Below are 22,425 nucleotides of genomic sequence, written 5' to 3'. Positions count from 1 at the left end.
GAACGTGGCAGTCTGAGGGGTAGGCAGCTGACCTCCCGTGAGATTGAGATATGCTGAGAGATGGTGGGGTAGAATAAATGTGGAGACCCTTTGTCCCAAGGAATTTCATTGCTGAGCATGGCATTGCTTCGCTCCTGTTGATATATGACCTGTTTCACTGTATTCTCTGCTGACTTGGGGGAAATAATCTTGGAGAGGTGCTTTGTGTGAAGGTCTGGCATTTTGTCTCCAGCTGCGACGCCGGAGTTTTGTGCTTGATGGTGCTCAGTCCTCAGTGTAATAAGTTTGCTTTCAAGAACTGGCGTTTTCAAAAACATTTGTTAGCTTCATTTTTCTTCCACTGACCTGAACAGCAAACTCCTGAGAGTGGAGTTAGGCAAGGTGGCACACTTGTGAGAAGCCTTTTCCATGCATTTTGAGGGAAAGCAAAGCTTTTGTCCCAGGGCTCTGGATCAATCCTTTGCCTCTGTGTTGCCCTGCCTTGCTCAGTGTTGTGCTGCTTTCTGCCACTGCTTCTAAAATAGTTTGTTACTGGACTTGGAAAGAGCTTTGCAGTATTTAATCTCATCAGAGAAAACTTCCTTATCCCATTATTTGGGCAATTTTGGGGTGGGGGAGTGGTTGTTTTCATTTGGGTTTTATGATTTATACTTCTTTTTTATAGCATGTTTGTTCAGGAGGAGGATTTTTCACTGCTCGCCTTTGTAGTGATTGTTTTGTACTTTCTTGGGACAAACCCGGCTCTTTTGAAGGTCCCTGTGCTTACGTGCAAAATATTGGCAGATCCCTGAGGCTGAGGAATGCAGTGGAAACCATAGTGCATCCTGTGCTTTGATTTCTGCAGATCTCCTTGTGTTGGTCATGGTTGTGAAGCTGAGTTTCTTGCTTCTAGCTCTTATCTATGTTAACTTCTACAATCGTCTTTATTTGTGTTAAACTTCTCAATGCACGCTGTGAGCTGATTCAGTTCTAGTCTGGACTGGGTTAAAATAGCCCTGAATCAGGGCTGTAAATGCTACTGATGGTTCTTAATAATCTGGGAAAATTACAAAAGGTTTGCTGGTTTGGTCGTGCACTTTGAGGCAGCTGTGTGGACTTCTGGACTCCTGCCATGTGCAGGTTGGGTGCTCTGCTCCTTAGGGAGCCAGGCCAGTGGGAGAAAAGGAAATAGATTTACCCTTACCTATATAAAATATATCCTGGGCATGTTTTTGTCAGGGAGCAGCGTGGCAAAGGTGTCTTTTTGGGTCGTATGCGCTGTTTGTCTGCTGGAGCTTGTGTGTTTAACTCCCTAAAAATAAAATGGCTTTACTCACATAAATAAAAATTAGATTATTTAAGTGACAAAACTCTTGTCAATAGCCATGAAGATTTTATGGTTTGATCTTTGGTTTCCCTGCTACCAATAATAATGTGCACCACCCTTGATGTGTTTGTCAGTGGAGTGCACACAGCAGCTCAACTAGTCTGGAATTGTATTTTACGTGTAGCTTGTTGGGGTTAGAGAAAAAGAGGATGGTAATGTTTGGAGTTGCATGGATTTCATCTAAGATGGTTTGCATCTCCAGACATAAAATTTGAAAGGAGCCAGACTGCTAAAATCAAGGAAAATTTATGTTGTTTTGGAAGAATTTCAGGGAGTGTTTACTTTGGTGTTTGAGTTTTTTTATTTTATTGTTGCTGCTCTGGGTACACCAGGTTAATTTGTCAAAACCCCTTTTTTAATTTATTTTTACAGTTGCTTCTCTTCTCTTCTCTTCTCTTCTCTTCTCTTCTCTTCTCTTCTCTTCTCTTCTCTTCTTTTCTCTTCTCATGTTAATTTGGGAGTTTGCATCTTGTTTGTTTTGCAGTTGCATGGACAACTTCACCTTTTTTTGTGTTACATTCAGGGGCAGTGTAAGGGGAAAAGATTATTTTTAATCTCATACCACTCAAAATATTATGAACTTTGAGCTCTGTGACTTCTGTACTGTATCATCAGGTGGCTCTTTTGCACTTTGAGAAACAGCATTTGAAAAATCCAATATCCAGCAGGAACCCTTCTGGGGGTTAATACGTTGAGTTTTGTCATCCTTCATCCTTGCTTTCCCATGGTTTTCTTCCCCAGCAATATGTCAATGCGCAAATTTTGGCAAAAGCACAATTATGCACTCAAAATTCATGAGCTAAACTCCCCCCAAACAGATACTTTTAAAGGAAATCATACAGTGCTGAACAGTGAACATTTTTGTGTACAGCCAACTCCTCCCACCATGCGGGTACTTAAGGAATTCTCTCTTTCTCCCCAGTCCCATCAGACTCTGACACTTTAAACTTCTTTTTGTTCATCTCGCGGGGTCTGTGGACCTCTGACACTGATGATGACAACAGGACACTGGGATTTCTGCATTCCAACAGGGGCACCTCTGTCTTCTCATCTGCAATGAGAACCTTCAATGATTCATCTCTTATTGCTGGCACACTGTGACTAATTTTGGCTTTCTCAGGCAATTTTCAGGTTGGGTACTAGTTATTTAGGGTGGCTACGTCACTTAAAATGACCTTTTGGTGCAATTTTTTTTTCCCCAGGAAATAAGCTGTGACATATCCGTAAGCATCTATTCTCTGCATTGCCATCCCACATCCCTCTGATCCTTGTGTAAACACTGCTCCTCGGGATGCTCCAGCATCACAGGCCTCCTAATTTGTTGCATTTGTATTTTTTTTTGTAAATATTAAATAGCAAGCAGATGTCCATCAGAATATGTGCTTTATAGGCAACTCTTTTGTTTGACAGAACTTTGAAGAGCGGATATGTGTTGCCTAGTAGCTTTTATTTTTTGAGTAATTTATTTTAACAAAGAAGAAGTTAAAAAAAAACAAACCCTAAAAATTTAAATACGGACTTTCACCAAAATTATAATTTGTATTACAAATAATTGTATTAGCCTGTTATTCTCTGTACCTTATTAATTTTGGAGTTGTATAGTTGGACAGTCACGCCTTAAACACATGTGTGTACATATGCTGGGTGTACAAGTGCACCACTGGTTCCTAAAATTCTCACCCTGAATAAAATCTGGCTATTTCACATCAGATGGGCTTTTGGCCACTAATTTCAGTAGCAATGGACAAAATCTTTCTAGGCTGGCTGAAATCCAATGCCTTGGTTTTGCCCAGAGCTCTGCAAAATTTTGTTCTCTGAACAAAACCTCTTTTGCTCAAGCATCTGAGTCTGGATAAAACTCCTTGTCTATTTTAATGAATTTTAAACAAAATTTGCCAAATTACTTCCTCATCTTCAAAAGTATTTTTATACTTTGACTGTTACTAAATGACACCATAGAAAATCTGTTCTAAAGCAGGGTGGAATCACAGAGGGGAGCTCTTATCAATATATTTCCTCAGTGAGAGATTTATGTGGCATTTCTGGAATCAATAGGAGATTTTTTCATTGATTTCAAGAGGAATATCTTGCTTTAAAGGAGGAATCAGACAAATCCCCTCATCTCTGTTTACTTGATATATGACACAGGATGTGCAGTTTTCTCTGGTGCTTCCCAAGTTCATAATTTGTATTTCACCCTCGTGCCACTTTGTGAATTAATTGGCAGCCAGCAGCACTCCATCAGGATTATAGAGTTTTGCCTGCCTTTTGGTGGTTATAACACTTATTTTAAAGCAGCTTTTAGTTATTTTTAGTTAAGGGCCACGTGGGTGGGTTTGGTACCAGCCTGCCACCAGAGCAAAGTCAGAAGAGAATCCATTAAAACCCTGCCAGCACTTCCATGGGTGGGGGGATATTTGGTTAAATACAAGTTTATCTGGGAAAGTCATCATCTGGCTAGCAGCATACTGAATGTTTCTAAGCAGCTAACTTATGTATACTAAACAAATTTGGTTTGGCTGCAGCTAGAGCTGCCCTGTGGAAATTCTCAACATACATTTGTTTGATTGAGCTGTCATTTTCAGTTGATCTGCTGATGATCTGTGTCACTTTGTTTAAATGTCCTGGTGGTTTTTTTTGGTGGTTTTTTTTTTTAATACAGTGCAAAACCAGTCTGCTTTCTGTGATGGATTAAATTGAGGTGAAATTTGAGAGTTACTCCTGTTTTTGATTTCTGTGCCCTGAGACAGGTGGGCTGGAATGACAAAGAACTTCGCACACAAACACATTAAAACTAAAATGGAGTGGATGCCCTTATGATTTAAAACATCCGTAGATGTGTCAACTACCAAATGCTCCCGTTCAAAGTAGTTGCTGGGATTTGCACTTTAAACAACAAATGGTATTTTTTTTGGTCTACCCCTCTCAGCTAAAATACCTGGACAAAAAGCACGTTGAGCCCTTTTTCTCCTGCAAAATTCCCTCTGGGTGCATAAGTGCTGGGGTTTTGGCCTCTAGTGAGACAACACAAGGTTAAACCTGAGATGAAGTCCCTGGTGGGCAGCAGGGGATAAAAATGGGTTCTCCACCATGGTGGGAGTCTGTCAGCCCAGGCTGGGAACTGGGCAGCATCTCTGGTGGTCTCAGCCCTGGAGATGTTCTTTCTGCAGGCACTTTCTGAGAGACCAAAGCTCCTTTCAGTCCCCACAGAACTTGGTTCAGTTTTTTTTTTTTTTTAAATTATTTTTGGAAGTATTGCTCAAGCTTTGAGTTATTGGTTGTTGTGTGCTCCCTCAGTCTTGGTGCAAGTGAGATTCTGGTGCTTCGACTGATTTTGGGGAGGAGTGGTGTTGGCTTCAACAGGAAAAGTGGGATGATGGGGTGTGAAGGAGGCACAGGCAGCTCTGAGCAGTTCCTTGGGGAGGAATCCCATAGCCAGGCTCATCCTGATGCTTGGCCCTGAACTTCCTCTCCTCCAGTTGACTTTTCCATGTCCACAGCCCTCACTACAATGCAACTTCTCTCCATACCCAATATGGGCTGTTGGTGCAAGGCTCACCACATTTCAGTCTTTGCTTTAGAGCCCTTGGAAGGCTCCATTCGTTCATCTCCAGCTTTTCCCGTGTGGGCTGTGGTCCATACATGAACTGCAGCTCTGTGAGGAGGGACCAAGGGATGCCAAATCCAGACAAATTGATGATTTTCCAAACATGCCCCTGATTTGTTTTATGACCACGGGTTGGTTCTGTTCACCTCCACGGCTGCAGTTGGTGAGATGGAGACATGGATGTGCTCTGAGAGCTCTTTCAGCACCTTCTCAGGACAATATTTGGATTTTTTTTCCCTCTGATGTCCTTGGAGTTATGTGTGGCCCTAGCAAATTTGCTGAACTGAGGTTCACCAGAATGTGGAGGAGGTCAGCTAAATACCAGTTGGATGCTTGCTTTGAAAAGTGCTTTATAGGAATTGTTGCTTTTATTTGACTTGAGTTTCTAATGAGCTTACCAGGGAAAACTTTAAAATGCAATTTGTTCCTTCCACTTCCTCACCCTGGAAGTGTCTTCTGTGAGCAGCAAATTGTTTCATTGCAGTTCTCTCTTGCCTGGTAGAGACACTGGTGCTGCAGGGAGGGGTATCTAACACAAGATCTCTTGTGTGACCACTTATGGCTTTGTGAGGTGTAATGGTCTAGCCTGAAAATTTCTGAGCATTTTTGTCTCTAATTTAGACAGAAGGAATTCAAGTCACTTTTAGAACAATTTCAGGAAAAGCCACATTATTTTCCTGACATAAAAACCCCTCAGCTTCTCAAGCCATTTTAGCTCAAGGACTCCACCACTTCTATGATTTAGGATGTGTCTCTGTGTTTATATATATATTATATTACATATACATGTTGTATATATACATCCTTGCCATTATAAACAGTACTTAAATCCATGTCCGTAAACATAAATAGATATAAAGTTAAGTACTCTTTATAACAGAGGATTAGTCCACAGTGACATAATAGGTAGAATTAAAGTATATAACAACCTCCTGTTAGTTTGAGTCTGAAAGGTCCTGTGAGATCCTTGGGGATGGAGAGCAGTGCCTGGGCCAAGGTCTCTAATGGCATGGCATCCAATTACACCAAGGCTGAATTTACTCCATTAAGAACTATGTATTTATTTAAGCTGTCATATATCAGCCTGCACATGAAAACAATAGAGCTTGTGAAGATTGCCAGTTTGGAAAGGGGAAAGGGGAAATAAAAAAAGAAAAAGATTATTTTTCAAATTTTCTTCCAAGTTATTGGGATGAACCAGAAGCTTTCAGAGTGCTGATTTATTGCTCTCTGTTAGCAGCTCCCCAGGACCCCTCTGATTCTCCAAGATCAACAGCTTCAGAGAAAGCAATACAAGGTGTATGGAACAAAGAGAGGAATAAATTACATTAGCAGTTAACTTTCTTTACAGTTAATATATATTAATAAATATCTACCAAACGACTGAGGCTTTGACCAGGAAGCCATGTAAAATAAACTGTAGTCCCAATCTTTTTTTTTTTTTTTTTAAAGTCAAAATAGATCTAACTGATGTTAACTGTTTCACAGCAGGGGTCTCGTTCTGGTTTCACACTGGTGTCACTGTTGATTTTGGAGGGGGGATGTGATCAGAATAAGGACTGTCACTTCCAGCAGGCTACTGGTGCTACGGGAACACTTGGCATTTCCATACTGTCCTGCTTTGCATCTTCAAAGCACTGGGGAGAGATGAGCTATTCACCATGGAGCTCATCTGAGGCAAATGAGATAATATGATCCTGTGGAAGAAATGGGAAACCCAAGGGGGAATGGGGGAATTTGTTACTGGATACGTTTGCAAAAGCAACTGAGTGTGCAGTGTCAGAGCTGCCCGCTCCCAGTATAAGCAAAGACTCTGTGGTTTGGTGCACCCAGGGAGGTGAGAGCCCAGGAGGTCTTTCCTGTTAGTCCTGCGTGTACTGAAATATCTTCTCAATCTTTTTTTGGCTAGCTAGTTTTTGGAAAACTCTAGGCTTTTCTGGCCAAAACTCCCAGTGGTTTCTGAGTCTGTGATATCTGTCTGTGCAGAGCTTTGGCTTGCATGGAGCTCTCCAAACATGACACATGGGTAGTCTCTTGGTCCTTCAGGGTTCCAGAAGTTTCCCCTGTGGGTTCAGCAATGCAGATGGATGTAATCCGTTTTGCTCATTTTCCTCCAAAGAAAAGAGGTGAACAGAGTGAGGTGTTGCTCTGTGTCCAAGTGAAGGGAGTAGCAAAGTGCTTTTGGCTGAGGGTGAAAATATGTGTTAAAGAGAGAACAAGAACCTCCCAGCATCGGCTGTGGACCACCAGCATGGGAGAGAGGCAAGAGTGAAAAGCTCTTAGATGGTATTAAAAACCTGCAAGCACTGAACCACTGAGAACTCACCCTTCAGAGGAGTGCTAGGTAAAATGCAGCCAGACAAACACCCTTGGAGGAGTTTCCAAATTACACTAGGAACAATTTTATAGGAAAAAGGTGACAACATCCTAGATTTGCCAGATTTCTGCAAACACTTTTCCTTTTTAAACAAGTCTCCTGATTGCTCAGCAAAACTCAGAACTCTAATATTTGGGGTTTGGAATTTCTTTTTTTCCCTTAAACTTCTATGAATGTTTTCCTTTTTCATGATTTTTTTTTTTTTTTTTTTTTTTTCGGTAATAACATGGGAAAGAAAATTAAACATGGGAAAGAAAATTCCCTCTGAGAAAGGGAAGGGAAATAAATGGGGGGGAAGAGTGGAGAGGAAATAAAGGATTTTCAGGAGAAGCTAACTTGTGTTTTGCAAGCACGTTCCTGCAGCAGAGGATGCAAACAGGGCATGGGGAGAGAGCTGTGGCCACTGGCACTGAGGCAGTGCAGCATCTTAAGCTGAGCTGAAGCACATGAAGCCTGTGATGGTGGAGGAGCTGGGCCCCCATTTTATCTCTGTGTAGATGTCTTGACTGCAAAAACCCTGGTGTTTCCCCTTTTCCTCTTATACAAAGGCCAAGAAAAATAATTGCTACAGATTCTTGTAGCTCCTTGCACTCATGTGTGCCACTCTTCCTAGAAAAACAAACCATCTTAGAAAGGTAACTGAGAATTTAGCTGTACTTAATGGGTGTAGTTTCCTTTTGCCTCCATCCTTGTTTAAAGTCATCCTGCCTTGGAGTTTGGGGCTTGCTGTAGGGCAGCAAGCAGCTTTTTCCCATTTGTGCTTGGATGCCTGCAGTAAATGGTGTCAGTTCCATGGGCAAACCTTATCTGCATCACCACTGAAATGAACATTTTGGTAAACTCAGACAAAAGTCCCACTGGCATTAAGAGAAATCCTGTTTGTTGGGACAAACCAGCCTTCTGAAATGGGGCAGGAAACACAAATACATTTTATCAACCATTAATATTTTGTTGAGATTAAAAGTTAATTAGTGTTTATTTAGAATATGTGGCTGGCACAGGTAGAATCATGTCAGAAAAAATTGTGAAGTTGCTTTGAGGAATGAGCAGGGTCTGGAACAAATTGGTGGTGGAGATAATGCAGATAAATCCAGTTCAGAATGCGTTTTTTTGGAAAAGAATGAAACAAAGATTTTTGCTCATCACATTCTGAAAATATGTGGGTTTTTTGAGTGACATATCAATGAGAAGAACTTGTCAAAGTGTGCCAGCCCAAGCCCTGGGTTTCATGGAGACAAATGGGAAAAAAAACTTCATTCAAGTTTTAGAGTAATCCCACCCAAACCAGCAATGTCATACAGGAATAAATGTGTACACACATGTGGTGAGATAAAACTGTTCCAAAGGATTTTTTGGTAAAAAATTTAAAAAAATATAGTGGGTATAAACATATACTGATGCCCCAGAATGCTGCAGCATACACCTGATACAAAGTATAGTTACTCTTTAGATTCATGATTTTCCAATCAGCTAAGTACATCCTGCATGTTACTGGGTGACCTTCTGCTCAGGAGTTGCTTGCAGGAAAAATTGTGGCCTTGTATCTCCTCGGAAACAAATGCTGGAAGCCAGTCTTGCCAGACCTTGAGCTTTTGAAGTGGACAGTATTGTAGGATTAATTATCCGATACTTTTCCTGATTAGTGTATTTGTTATGAGTACTTCTGTTAGTGCTTCAAGGACTTAACTACAGTGTATCACAGTGTCACTCGAGTATAATTAATACTCTTTCACTGTAATTGCTTAATTAAAAAGCTGTCTGGCTGCTGGTGCGAAACTCTGCTCTACAGCAGCTCAGTTTTCCAAAAGCAGCTCCCTGAAAGTCCAACCCTCCCTGGAATACTTGGGCATAGCTCACAAGCAGGTACATCCTTCTCTGCTAATCTCTCAGATCTTGCTCTTTTATCCCCAGCATTTTGGGAATGTCCAGTGTAAGGGCAGAAATTGGAGTTGATGATCCTTGCAGGTCTCCTCCAGCTCAGGATATTCTGAACTGTATTCTCCTCACTGGTCTCTGTTCCCTCCTCTTCTCAGGTGGAGTGCAGTATCTTTGGGATTCAGGCAGTGCAGGTCCCCTCTGCAGTGTCTCCCACAGGGTGTTTTTGCCCTGGTGGTGTGAGAGAGAGGATGGGGTCACTGAGTTGTCACTGGTTCATTCTTTTTAAGCTCTTGGTGCTTAGACAGAGAATCGCTCAGCTCCTCAAAGCAGATGGATGTGTGTTTGCAGGCTAGTGCTGAAGTGCCTGCTGGCAGGAAGGGGTTAAATTCCTTTTTATTCATAATGTGCTTTTGAAACAAAACTTCATGACCTGGCTTTTTTTCCTTTTCCTTTTTTTTTCTTTTCCTTTTCAAGTGATTACACTTTGCCGCATTACAAGGGAGCGAATGCATTTGTGTCTCAGGACCGTACTCTACCAGATACTGACATGTTCAACATCTCCTGTGGCTTACCAAACACATCAGGGATGTGGACCTCCCTCTGTTTTCTCATTATGCCAAATAATGAAATGTGGAAATAATTCTAATCCTTTCTTCTGGTTGTGCTGTACCTCTGAAAATATGATAAACTCAATCCAATTAAAAGTCATTACCTCTACAAGGCTCAGTCTCTATCTATAACCTTTGTTTTATAATTCACTCTGTTATCTGTCTTCATTATAATTTGGTAGAATAGTCATCTTTTATTACTGCTTTCTGCTGGAAAGAGGCATGTGATTTGCAGTGCTACTTTGTGACACATCTCAGTTTAAAACAGTAAAGGTCTACTAATGAGTAAAAAGAAGTTCAGTTACACTGATTTATTACATCGAGATAAAGTTTCATTTATGTTGATTATAATACTGTAGGTTTAAGTAATTGTTCTGATTTAAAAATGTTCTTTTACAGCAATAGTTTTTCACTGTGGCAGGGACTGTTCAAGTGCATTACCTTTTCTGTCTTACCCCAGCTGATACAGATTTAGTTAAATTTTGCTCCTAATCTGTACTTTCTGTGTATAAGTGGCTGGTCTCACTAATTCACGTTTAACCTTCTTGTCCTTAGTTTTGTCCTGAGCTGGTTGGCTTCTTGTGCCATGTCAGAGTGAGAATATATGTCATGTTTACCATTATGGCAATCAAACAATGAACAAAAGCTGGCTCCCCTAATCCATTTTTCCTCCCTTAGCAGTGACCAGTACTCAGGGCTAAAAATTTCAAGGCAGATTTTTTTTTTTCCCCCCTTGGGTCTACTCCATATAGAGAGTCATGAAGGGCATTAGCGAGTATGTGTTAGCTGCTGCAGCTCCTCTCAGTTGAAATATCTTACCAAGATACAAATTTAAGCTATTAGTTAGAGTTTCAGCATGCTTTAGGCTGCCTCCAGCCCGTGTGGATCTCTCCAGACTCCTTGCTAGCTGCAGATCTGGCTCTCAGTACATCAAATCCTACAGCTGGCATTTCCCTCTTCCCTTACCCCCCACTCTGTGTAACCCAGGAAAGGTTTTGAAAGTCAAATATATATTTATTCCATTGAGGAAACTTTATCAACCAGCACCAAAGTTTATTGGCACTAGCTAGTGATATAATGGGTAGTTTAAACCCTGCTAACTGCGAATAATTTTTCAGCCATGTTTATGATTGCAGTAGGCTCTAACAGACCAGAAGTACAGATAACATAAATATTTCTACCAGAGATGATTGTACTGGAACTATAAATAAAAATTAGACTTAACTTGTAAATAAATTCAGTGCGTGCCAGCCAACATTTATAAACCTTTGTTGCTGCATGTAGTACAGTAATTTATATGGAAAAGTGCACAGGAACCACAAGCAGCCAAATTTTACTTTTCAGTTATGCAGGTGCAGCTTCACCCCCACATCAAGGAGAGCAGCTCCTGTGCAAATGAAAGTAGAATTTGACCCACAGTCTCTCAGTGCTGGACCCTAATTAAAAGCCAGCGTCTGGTCCCCATCAGATGCTTTTGACTGTGTTGCTCAATTAGACATGAATGACACTAGACAGAGCACCAAATGCTACTAGTTATTGTAGGGGCTGATGGTGAGAATTGCCAGAGACCACAGGCAGGTCCCTACACAGTTACTACATTATAACTTTGCTGCTCTAGTACCAACACTTGGCAATGCTGAAATTATCCTCTCTTAAAGACCTGATGCTTTAGAGGGTGTTCAGCTTCTTCTCTCCCTTGTCTGTGGACAGATTTCTCCCAAGTGCTTGGTGCTCATCAGGAACTCCCTTCTGCTGCCAGTATGAGTCTCTTATTTCAGGGCTGTTTTCTGCAGACACTGTGATTTGAGAAGCAAAAGCTGCTTCCTACACAAGGAAGGTTTTAATGTGAATTATCTGCTCTGTTCTTGCTGATGTGCACCTTGCCATGAGGCACAAACTGAAGCCACCCAATGTCCTTGGCATGGGCTGCTCCAGAGGTGACCCTGGCTGAGCTCCTTTTGCATTTCGTGCAGATACTGCTGCCCACGGTGCAGCACCATGAGAAGCTGGTAATTTATATATTTCACCCCCAAAGCCGTGCTCGGGCCGCCTCCAGCTGCCTTTTCCCCCTGCCTTTGTCCCCACAGCTTTTCCTACAACTCCCTCTTCTGCCGACACGCAGAAGGGTTTGCTCACTGTGGCTCAGGGCTGAGGTGTGGGAGCTCTGCTGGGAGAATTGCCCTCTGTGATCAGCAGTGTCATGAGCATGAAGGGAAGGCTGAAATCTGGGCACCACATTTTCCTCTCATTTTGTTACATTAGTGTCAATCTGAAGAAATTCGAGTAATTTTGGTTAACTCCAGGATAGACGCTGATCTCTTTTATTCCTTGGTGGAAGTCTAAAGTAATTACTTTAGATTTAACAGTTGTGTAAGAGAAATCAGAATCTGGCCTTTGGGGCCACCACACGGGTGCTTTGGTCCCCCTTGCTCTCATTGCATGAGCGTGGTTTTTGGGGTTGGACCTTTGGAGTGAGTTTTGGACAGCTTTGGTTTTCTCATGCTTGTGTTAGGGTCAAGTAATACAAATATGCAAAATCCCCATGTGTTTGAAGGCTAATGGTTGTGAAAGTATTTTTTCCTTGGTAATTGAAGTAATTATTCAGAACAGCTTCAAATGCTGTGTTTATCTCTAAACGTGCTTGTAATCTTTTTTGTTGTACAGTGGAACTTGCCATTTGTAAAACAGTGTTTCTCTCCCACGTTTTATGATTTTCACCTAACTGGGAATTACTGGGTCTAGTCTGGTTAGAATCTAATCTCACTTGATTAGGTCTGCCCAATGCTTTTCACAATGGGGTCCTGCCTGGGGGTACCAGACTGTGTTACAATACAAATAATAATAAATAACCATGAATAGATCCAGATCCACAGAACAGTTCTGTGAAAAGGGAGCAGCACAAACCAGTTTCAGGTGCGTTGACTGATAAAGTGTTCAAGTAGAGTAATGTAGCCCTTGGCTGGAGTCCTTCCTGTGCCTGGAGATAGTAACCCAATCTCTAAATGTTTCTAAAGAAAAGGATCTTTCTTTACATCTCCTCTGGCCCCCTCTGAGCTGTGCCTACCTCGTGTGGACTGTCAGGTGGCTCCCATTGTGTTCACTGGCTAAGAACTACTTTTGAGGCTAATGGGCTTTCTTCTCTTAATTTTCTGCTTTTCTTGACCTCCTGTGTTCTAGACTGATGTAGATATATTTTGTAATCAATCAGTCTCTGCCTGTAACAGGTAATTTTTTTTTCTTTAGTAATTGCTCAAACAGAAATTCAGATAAAGGTGTCCATTTGTATGCAACAGGAAATGCCTGTCTCCTTTTAAGATAGCCCTGCAAATACTCCAGGCTGATTTCCTCTGCACTGAATGGTGATATTAGGCCAAACAAATATAAATGCTCACCAGTCTCTTTCAAGGATCCGATTTAGGAGTTTGTGGTACATTCAGGTCCACCATCACCTCCTGCAGAAGGAATTCCCCTGATCCTACCATCCAAAAGCCTTCATTAATGCATCCTTGCTGAAGACTTGTACAAGCCATGGTCTATAGAGCTAGTGGAGCTCAAAGCTCCTGATGTGTGATGGAATTCTCCCATCAAATAGAGTTGTGTCCTCATGGTGTCTAATCTTTGGGGCCAGGGGTCATCTCACCTTTGAGAAGCTGCAGGCATAAAACTGTGTGGCTCTTCTCACTGCAAAGAGCCACTCTGACATTTATCTCAGCTCTTGCTTTATCCTGCTCAGAAGGTGATGGCATTTTGAATTAGGCTCTTTAGATGCCTTTGCTTTCAGCTGCCTCTTTCCTCTAGAGTAAGCCAGCTTATGAATAAATCACTGGTGGGCAAGTGCATGAATCCAAGCGCAGAGAACTGCATTTATGTGCTAGAGTGTTTATCAGTCAGCAGTCACTTTGGGAATGTATCTCCTTTGAGCACAAATAACCTGAGGAAAGGAAGACCAGAATTCCCTATGGAATGTTTCTGTTATGTTTCTGTTTGCTATGACTGGCTTTGGCCATGGAGATCTGGGTGTAGACTTGATCCCTGGAAGAATTTGTGAGAAATTTGAATTTAAGGCTGCCCTGAAACACAGATAAGTGCAGCAGGCCAGCATGTCTGCTCACTGTGAGGTGCCATGGAGTGGCATTTCAGCTGCAGCCAGGCACAGCCCTGCTGAGCATGAGGCCCATCACACCTCTGGCAGCAGCACTGGGCAGTGTCCAATCTCTGCCTTGGCCATCAGCGCCTCTTACCTAATTGCTCTTGGAGAGGAAAACTGGGCTGAACTGAGAAACATCCTAATGGAAGGAAGTCCTCTCCTCCTCCCAGCCATGCACAGAAGGCCTCTCTTAGTCTTGGAACGACCCCAGGCCCTGGAGCTACAGAGGCAGCCTTGGCACATCGTGCTCTCATCCTTGTCAGGCACGTCCCCAGCCACGTGGGCTCTTTCCTGCTGGTGGGCAAGGTTGTGACAAAAGTGCAAACACAGGTGTCCACCCTGGCCTTTTAGTAGCAATTAACCTTTACTCCTGGGTTTCCTTTGAAGCTTGCTCATGTTTTTGTTGTAAAATAGTGGTGAAGAATTTCATGGAGACTAATATCTAAGCTTCCACATAGCCTAATCTCATCTGCTCCCTTATCAGGGGCCTCATTTTTTATTTCATCTCGTTTATGGTGGGGATAATTATTGGAATTTGAAGAGGCCATCTTGAGTTTCAAAACTGGAGTGCTATCTGTGTGAACAATTTGCAGGTCACTGTGAAAATGATGCTTATCAGCACGGTCCCTGTGTCTAATTCTAACCTTACGAAGGTTTTCCATCAGTCAATATCCTATGGTTTTGCTGGAAGTCCCTCTGATCCATGTGGGTGTAAATTTAAAAAAAAATGGTCATACACCCTTTGAAAACTAAGACCAGAACCTTGGTTCGTGTACGTTGATTTTAATAGAGCTGTTTCTATCATGAATTTCACAAATATGGCTTAAGGGTCTTCCCATCTCTTGGTCAGTCATAATTCTAATCTGTGTCCATTTTGAGGCTTAAAAATATATTTTTTTGCTAGAACACATTGCTATTTCAGGCAAAGGACTATTTCAGCAATCCATTTTACCCACACTTAGCGCTTTGGGGCATGGAGGCATATTATACTTTCCAGAGCTTTCAAGCTGAAAGCCCATGTTTAACGACGACATCGGGTGTGGCTGCTGGAAATCAAAGGAGGCACAATAGACCCAGCAAACGGACTTGTCTCCCTGCCAGGCTTTCAGAGGCCAATTTATCAGCTGCAGGTTTGACCCTATATGGCTAAAAAACGAGCGTAGCCAGAATGACTGAGATAAGTATAACTGAGGCCTTTGAGTCTGCGAGAGAGAAATTAAACTGGACTGTCCCTGGGGAAGATGAAACATCTGTAAAGCTCTGCTTGCTAAATGTTTAAGGCTCAGCTTGTGCTGGCTTGTGGGCAGGCACTGCTGGCAAGTGGAGCTAAGGAAGGTGGCCCTTTGGGACAGGGAGAGAGCAGGTCATTACTTGCTGTGACTTAAATTATTTGGCTGAGATACTTTATTTGTGAAGGAGAGTTGACTGTGGGACACAGAGAGCCTTGGTTTTACAGGATACTGCTTGGCAGGACAGGGACAACAGCAGTGACTGTGGGAGATGGGCTTTTTAAGGAGTTTGAGTGTCAGGCACCCAGCTGTCATGGAAAATCAGTGAGATTTAGATGCCTGAAGTTTTTACCCCGGGCCCCCCTCTTCTAGTGAGCCATGTGCTTATCATCATCCAGATCACTTTCCTTGTGTGATTTCTCTTCCTGCACCCCATGTGTATACATGAGTTAGGGTTTTCTATTTTTTTTTTTTTTTTTACCCCTGTTTCAAAAACAGCTGAAGTCTTTTAGGCAGGACTGCAATCAAAACAGTTGGGGGAAGACATCTGAACGGGAGCACGCCTGCCCTGAGTGGATGCAGCACTGCTGCTGGCCTGCAAAGTCAGGGAACATGTTCAAGTTTTGAGGGATGCTCAGGAGGTGTGGATGGGCCTCTGTCACCTGTCCCACCATGGTGGAGCACGGCTGTGTTTGGGGGAAGCAGCAGTGCCATGAGAGATGACTGCTGAAGGGGTTGTCTCAGTGCAGGGCAAAGGGAGTGGTGGCATCCATAGAGCTGTGTCTCCATCCTTTCCATGCCCTCCTTCCTGTCCTTTGGAGTCCCAGGGAAGGGATGCTGGGAGCAGGAGGGAAGGTGTGGCATGGGCTCATTAGTGGTTGGCCCAGAGCAAGCTCTCTGCACCAGTGCTTTCACAAGCCCTTGAGCATCATTGCCAAAGTGAGCTATGCCAGGTAGGATTTCTGAACCATAAGCAGTGGAAAATCCCTCTCCGTGTCCTTCTCAGTCAGGTTTTTCAACTTCTCAGAATGCCAGGTATTAGGAAAGCGACAAACTAATCAATATTGGGTTCAGTTGTTAAAGTGCAGGCAGACTCTGCCAAACTGGAGGCCGAGGGGATGGGTAGCTGAACTTTCCTGTGACATGTATGAGGTCATAGCCAGTGCCACATAAAAGAAAGAAAAACAGTTCATGGCTGTGAATAAATTGCTCACAGATGAAGAATCCAGTTTGCCAGTCCTGTGATGGGAGCAATCTATTCCAATGATTTGTTATGTCCCAGTGTTTGTCTTAGGCAGCACCATAAGCATGAAAGTACAGATATAAACCCGTGAGATAATATGTAACAAAGATGTGAGAGACAATGGGCTATGACCAGTTTCCAGTGGAAAAGGCATACGGTGCTAATCTACCATGGATAGTTTCTTAAATGAGCAAGAAATTGAAAGAACATTTTAAAGTTTCCTGTTTCTTCACTGAAACAGAGTCATTCTGAAAGCCAAGCCCAGTGTAACGCTTTCGTTTCTGAGCCAACCATATTATGCAAATATCCTCCAGCTAAGGTTTTAAATACTTGATCTCTCAGTTTCAGTCCTTGGAGAACAGTATTCCTACCTCCTATTTGAATTAAGCAGAATGAGTTCTGGTGTGTATAAAAACCCAAGAACATGAATAAGTTAAATGGATATAAACAATGAAGAAGGGGTTTTTTTTTGTTAGTTTTGCTATTTTGCTCCTTTTACATGTGGTGTTGGGTTGAACACTGTATTGCTGGTGCAGCTAAAGCCCCTGCTGAAGTAACTCAAAGTTTATGACTAAAAGGAATCTATAATCAGTCTTACATTTTAGGTTGTCAAAAATAGTGAGGATTTTTTTTTTGTGTCTTTTTTTCTTTTGTTTGCTGGCTAAGCCCCAGAGATTTTTGTTTTAAATGCGTTTTGGATCTGCCCCAGGTTTTTTTGCAACTGTAAGAAGAGAAGGTTCATGTTCTCTATAAGGTGCTGTTTGGATCCTGAACTTATTTTAGACCATTGCATTTCTTGGAGGTCAATGGTAAGACATTGATTTACATCAACTGAAGCTCTTGCCAAGAGTTGTGTGGTAGGCTGGATCCTTTCTCCGAGGACTAATTGGAGGCCATCAAACTTAATTTTGGCTACTTTAGGTTCAATCTGTCTCTCTGCAAGACCAGTGAAGCTTTCCTGCTTTTCACTTCTCTTAGATTTCAGTTGTAACACATAATGCTGGCTTTCAATTGTAGTTTCAAAGCACGTGTGGGGTGCAGTGCTGTATCCAGACCTGACTGGACAATGGGGTGTGCCTGCCTTTACATCTGTGTGCAATTCCCTCGCCTGTGTTCAGTGATGCAAACCACTTTTGATGTCAGGAATACTGAGAAACACTGTGTTACCCCCAGGCCTACACTAGAGAAAAGGCTCAGCTCCATCCAGGGTGAGGCTCTGCTGCAGGTTTAGTGGTTGGGGAAGTCTCCCAAAGTGTCCCTTCCATTCTTTGTGCAGGCTGAAAGGGTTTCATGTGCAAAATCTGTAAGGGTGTTTCAAATCCTACTGTTTGGTTTTCTTTTCCAGGTGATGAATGTTTGTATGAGAGCTTTCCAGAGCTTCCCTTGGAGGAGGTGCCAGAAGCTGATGGAGAGGCTGCAAATGTCCAGTGTCCAACATCCATCAGCATCCAAGAGCCGTCTTCTCCAGCAACCTCCAGCGAGGCTTTCACACCCAAGGAGAGCTCTCCTTACAAGGCTCCAATATACATTCCTGATGACATTCCCATTCCTTCAGAGTTTGAGCTCCGAGAATCCAACATTCCTGGAGCAGGATTAGGGATATGGACCAAAAGGAAGATTGAAGCAGGGGAAAAATTTGGCCCTTTTGTAGGCGAGCAGCGGCCACACCTGAAAGATCCCTGTTACGGCTGGGAGGTAAGATGCTGAACATTCTTTCAGCCTGTTGAGTTTTTGTGTGTCTATATATAAACACAGAAATATTTGCAGAATTTGAGTCTTATCCTGCAGCAGCCAAAGCATATTTATGTGCACAAACTGCTTTGTGGCCTTCTGGGGTTTTCTGGATGGAGACGACTGTGAATTGGAAAAGAAAAAGAGTCAGAAATTAATATTGCTCTTCATGCATGAAATCTATCTGGGTGGATATTGGCAGGTGATGCTCCTTTTGAGGAAAGTGAGGAAAAAGTGTTATTGGAACATTTCTATACCATTTTTAGCCAGGTCTTGGATAGTCCTACGCTATGTCTCTGTGTGAGGGATTTGCAAAATCACTGCATTATAGGTCTGAAATGAAACTGGATGCTGCTTTCAGGGTTGTGAATTGCCACTTTCTGTCAGCAATGATTAAAATAGACCTTAAGTTAAGTGTTATATTGCTATTGAAAAACTTTGCGCTATTAGAGGGCTTCAAAATCTGGGGGACTGATCCTGCTTCCATTTAACTTAATGGGAATTCTGCCATTCATTTGGTGAAGTAGGTTTGGATGCTAGTGCCATGCCCAGCACACATGGGAGTGGTGTGGTTCATGTTACTTCTGCAGATGCTTTAGGAAATCCTTTTCCTGAAGGAGCCCATGGACTCCTTTGGTGAGTACAGGTGTTGGATCCTGCTTTCCCTGCCTTCAGGGATATAATTTTCCTCACTGTGGTATCACTGAAGATCTGTCTGAGCTCCTGCTCCATGGTCAGGCCAGGGATCCAAACATCAAGTGGTGCTGCTGTTGTGTTATGATGTAACAAATGTTCCTGCATGGTTTTATTCATCGTTTTAACAATGTGCTGTAGGAAGAGAGCACAATCTCTGCTTTCCATCTGCACGTTTCCTTTGGTTTCTGATAAGGGGAACCATGCAGGGTTTGCATGGCTCTCCAGGGGCACGCCTGACCTCTGGAGAGATGGGAGTTCATTTTCCCAGGAAAAAAGGAGTTTTGTTGTGGAGCACAGCCTTGCAGATATGGTGGAAAATGGAAGCTTGATTTGCTCTTAACTGTCCATAAACTCTCAGGGAGTTCATGAGGAACTTTCCATCCAGCTGTTTAAACTCTTGTGAGACCTGTGACAATGTGACAGAATAGTGTCAGGAGAAATCATAGACTTGGCAGCACTCTATTGAGTTAACAGACTGTGATGCAATATAATTGCTAGTGAGAAATCTTGATTATTTGAAAAAGGCACCAGGAAACCATAAAATTTGACCTTTAACCACACCACAATTAAGCTCAAATATTGATAACAGTAATTAAAGCAAAACTGTTGATACATGGCTGTACTTGCAGGTTTAACATTATTCCAAAATTAGCGTATTTTAGACTGGACACTCAAGTGGTGTAGGACAGGATAATCCCACTAAGACTGAGGGAAACCCATCCAGCTTTTCACACCCTGAGATGCTGGCAATATGCTCTAAAATATTAGAGACTGGTTTTCCTGCTTGAAATATTTCAGATTTGGGGGTCTGTGATATTCAGACAAGAAAAGAATATCTTGATAGTGCTGGACACCCAGCTGGCAGCTTGAATCCCTTTCAAGCTGCAGGACTCGTGCCATTTGAATAGTGTTATTTATTTGGGACAGCTGGGGCAAGCTATTGAAAAATGTTGGAGCAAAATCACACAAAATCAACAGTCAAGTCCCTCTGCAATTCGGTCACTCACCCAGAAGTATTCTGTGACACTTAGAGGAACTTGAAACAGAATATTTTTTCCGACAAGTGGGTTAAATTTACTGTAGTTGAAGAGAAATGAAGGAATTCTGGTTACCAGAGTTAATACAGTGAGTAAAATGGCACATAGTGATGGTTGGGGCTAAAGGAGAGATGTAGAGGAAGCTGGAGAAGACTTCAGTGATGCTCATTCCACCCCAGATGCTTCACTACCACACTCCTCAGGAATCCACCACTTCCTTGGCTTGTGTTTTGGATATTAAAGGGGGAAAGAAGCTGATGCTGGTGTGTGGGCTCAGGCAGTGCTAGAGACAGTGAGAGATGGTGAGGAAAACTCTCATTTACTGAGGTTTAAGTACAGTCTTGGAAATTAAAGCTTTTCTGGTGCTGTTGTTTTCTGCTTAAACGGGCACTTTTGAGAAACAAGGTGTGTGTCCAGCCAGGTGCCAACAAGTCAGTTAACAAATGAGAATTCATTCTGCTGTTGCTGACAATCAAGGTGAAATGTCATTTCAATCTTAAATGGAGGAAGGATAGAACCAAAGTTCCTGTGTGGCACTGGCTGTGGGTTTTGAGTGACTTTGTAGCATGAGAAGTTTTAAAATCTTTCCACTTGTTTGATGAGTGAATTGTATTGATGCAGATTGTGACATGATAGTCTCTTATGTTTGATTACCTGTAATTCCTAGGATTGTTCATGGTGCTAGAGAAGCCAGCTGGTGACTTTAGAAGGAGGGATGTCCCAACCTGCTCATGTTGCTCCTGGTCCCATAGGCTAAAGAAAGTGTTTTGCTGTGTCCAGACATACTCATTTCTTCACTTCTTGTCTGCAGTGCTCCAAGAAATGCATGGTGGGGTTGCACCACTGCAACTATTTGTGTACTTACCTCTTGAGTAGATTCTCCTCTGACTGCATAGAGGATGATTAAGGTTTAAAAAAAATAAAACAAAACAAAACAAAAAACAAACAAACAAACAAAAAACCCTCAATCTTTTAATTTTATCCGAGTTTTGGCTGGAACACTGAATGTACAGTGGTGTTTGGCTTTCAAAGATGATGAAGAAATTTTTTTTGAGGAAAACAAACATTAAAACAGTTTTGAATGGAAAGACAGACATCTTTCTCAGCCTTTTCTGATGCTGCACATATTATCCATTTTGTTATGAAACATTTGCTGCATTTTTGCAGTTGTTTAGTATTTCTAGGTAGTGTAAAATCTTACACTAGAAATTTTTAACCAAAAACTCTATGTTCACCTGGGAGACAAGAGGTTACAGTTACACATAAATTTGGACTGTAACTACATTTTTGGAAAAGAAATTTTTTCCCCTCGCAAAAGCTTGTCGTAGTTTTGGGTATTTCCAGCTGTGGGATACTTCTGACTTCCAGTTTTTGTGACTGATATCCATCTGAGATGATAGTGGGATTAGCCTGGGAGAGAAGTGGAAGCTGGGGGGAACTGCTGCTGTTAAATTCTGCAGCCAGGTGGTTGATGATAAAGAAAAATTTTCTTCAGGAGGCTGAGGAATTTCATGGAGCCTGTTCCTACATTCCCCTATAGCAAAACTCCCTATGGGATCAGCACAGAGTTCTGTCAGAGCAAGTCCAAGGAAACAATGTCCATTGTGTCCATTTATACAGTTCAGCCATAAAACACACTCCGGGACAAAAAGAATTTGTTGTGATATACTCGCGCTTGGGTCATGATTAGAGCGCTGTAGATCAATTTAAATGAAAAGCCATAAATTTGAATTTTATCTCATTTTGCGGGGCTGGAGTTGAGCATTATCTAATCAGGTATTGGTTAGCTAAAGTACAAATCGAACCGGGGGTCACCGGACAAGGGGAAAGGTCGAGCTTTTTTGCAGTTTGTCACGGGGGTTTTAGTATTTGCCGGCAGCCCGAATATCCGAGGGGGTCGGGAGGCTGTTGCTTGGTGCTTGTTTGAAAAGGGAAAATTGACTGCTGCTTAATCAACAAAGAAAACAAGCTCTTAAGAGGATGGCAGTAATTTTTTTTTTTTTTTTTTTTTTTTTTTTTTTTTTTTTTTTTTTTTTTAACAAAAGCGAGGGAACAGAAATTCAGTGATTTCATCGTGGTTCATGGCCCTGCTATGAAAAACAACTGGGAGAGTATTTCAAAGCAAGGCTCTGGGTAGGTCTCTGAAGCACAGGCACCTACCTTGGGCCAGAGGACAACCAATATCCAAATTCAGGCCTCTTGCTGCTCCAGCAAACTCAAAGTCTCATTCATAAGAGCAAATTCTTCACAGCTCTTTTGATCCTAAACTTTTATTTCTTTACTAGGAGGGCAAAACCAGGAGCAATAAACTCTAATAAATCAAACCTGTCACAGAAGTAAAAAAAAAATATTTTAGAGCTTTATAAAGCAGCATATAATCTGTTTATAGAGCAGAGTATATTTTCCTGTCATGCCAGTGAGGCTGAAAAACAACTCATATTTGGTAGAGTATGCTTGAGCTGATGCTATTACTTCTAAATGGAAATTAGGAGGCCATTTGGCTATT

General features: G+C 42.1%; 1 protein-coding gene across 6 annotated transcripts in view; it reads left to right on the top strand.

The window, feature by feature from the left end:
- The window catches only part of MECOM (MDS1 and EVI1 complex locus), a 330,442-nt gene that overhangs the window by 128,902 nt on the left and 179,115 nt on the right, over nt 1-22,425 (top strand). For all 6 annotated transcript variants that reach the window (XM_083868952.1, XM_083868948.1, XM_083868946.1 and 3 more), the window contains one exon: nt 17,801-18,150. In XM_083868952.1, the coding sequence (XP_083725078.1) occupies nt 17,801-18,150 (350 nt within the window). Of the gene's footprint in view, nt 1-17,800; nt 18,151-22,425 lie in introns of those variants that run through there.

The sequence above is a fragment of the Zosterops lateralis genome, assembly GCF_965231275.1.
Source record: "Zosterops lateralis genome assembly, chromosome: 10".
Taxonomy (NCBI): Eukaryota; Metazoa; Chordata; class Aves; order Passeriformes; family Zosteropidae; genus Zosterops; species Zosterops lateralis.
This window is presented reverse-complemented; position numbering and strand designations above follow the sequence as displayed.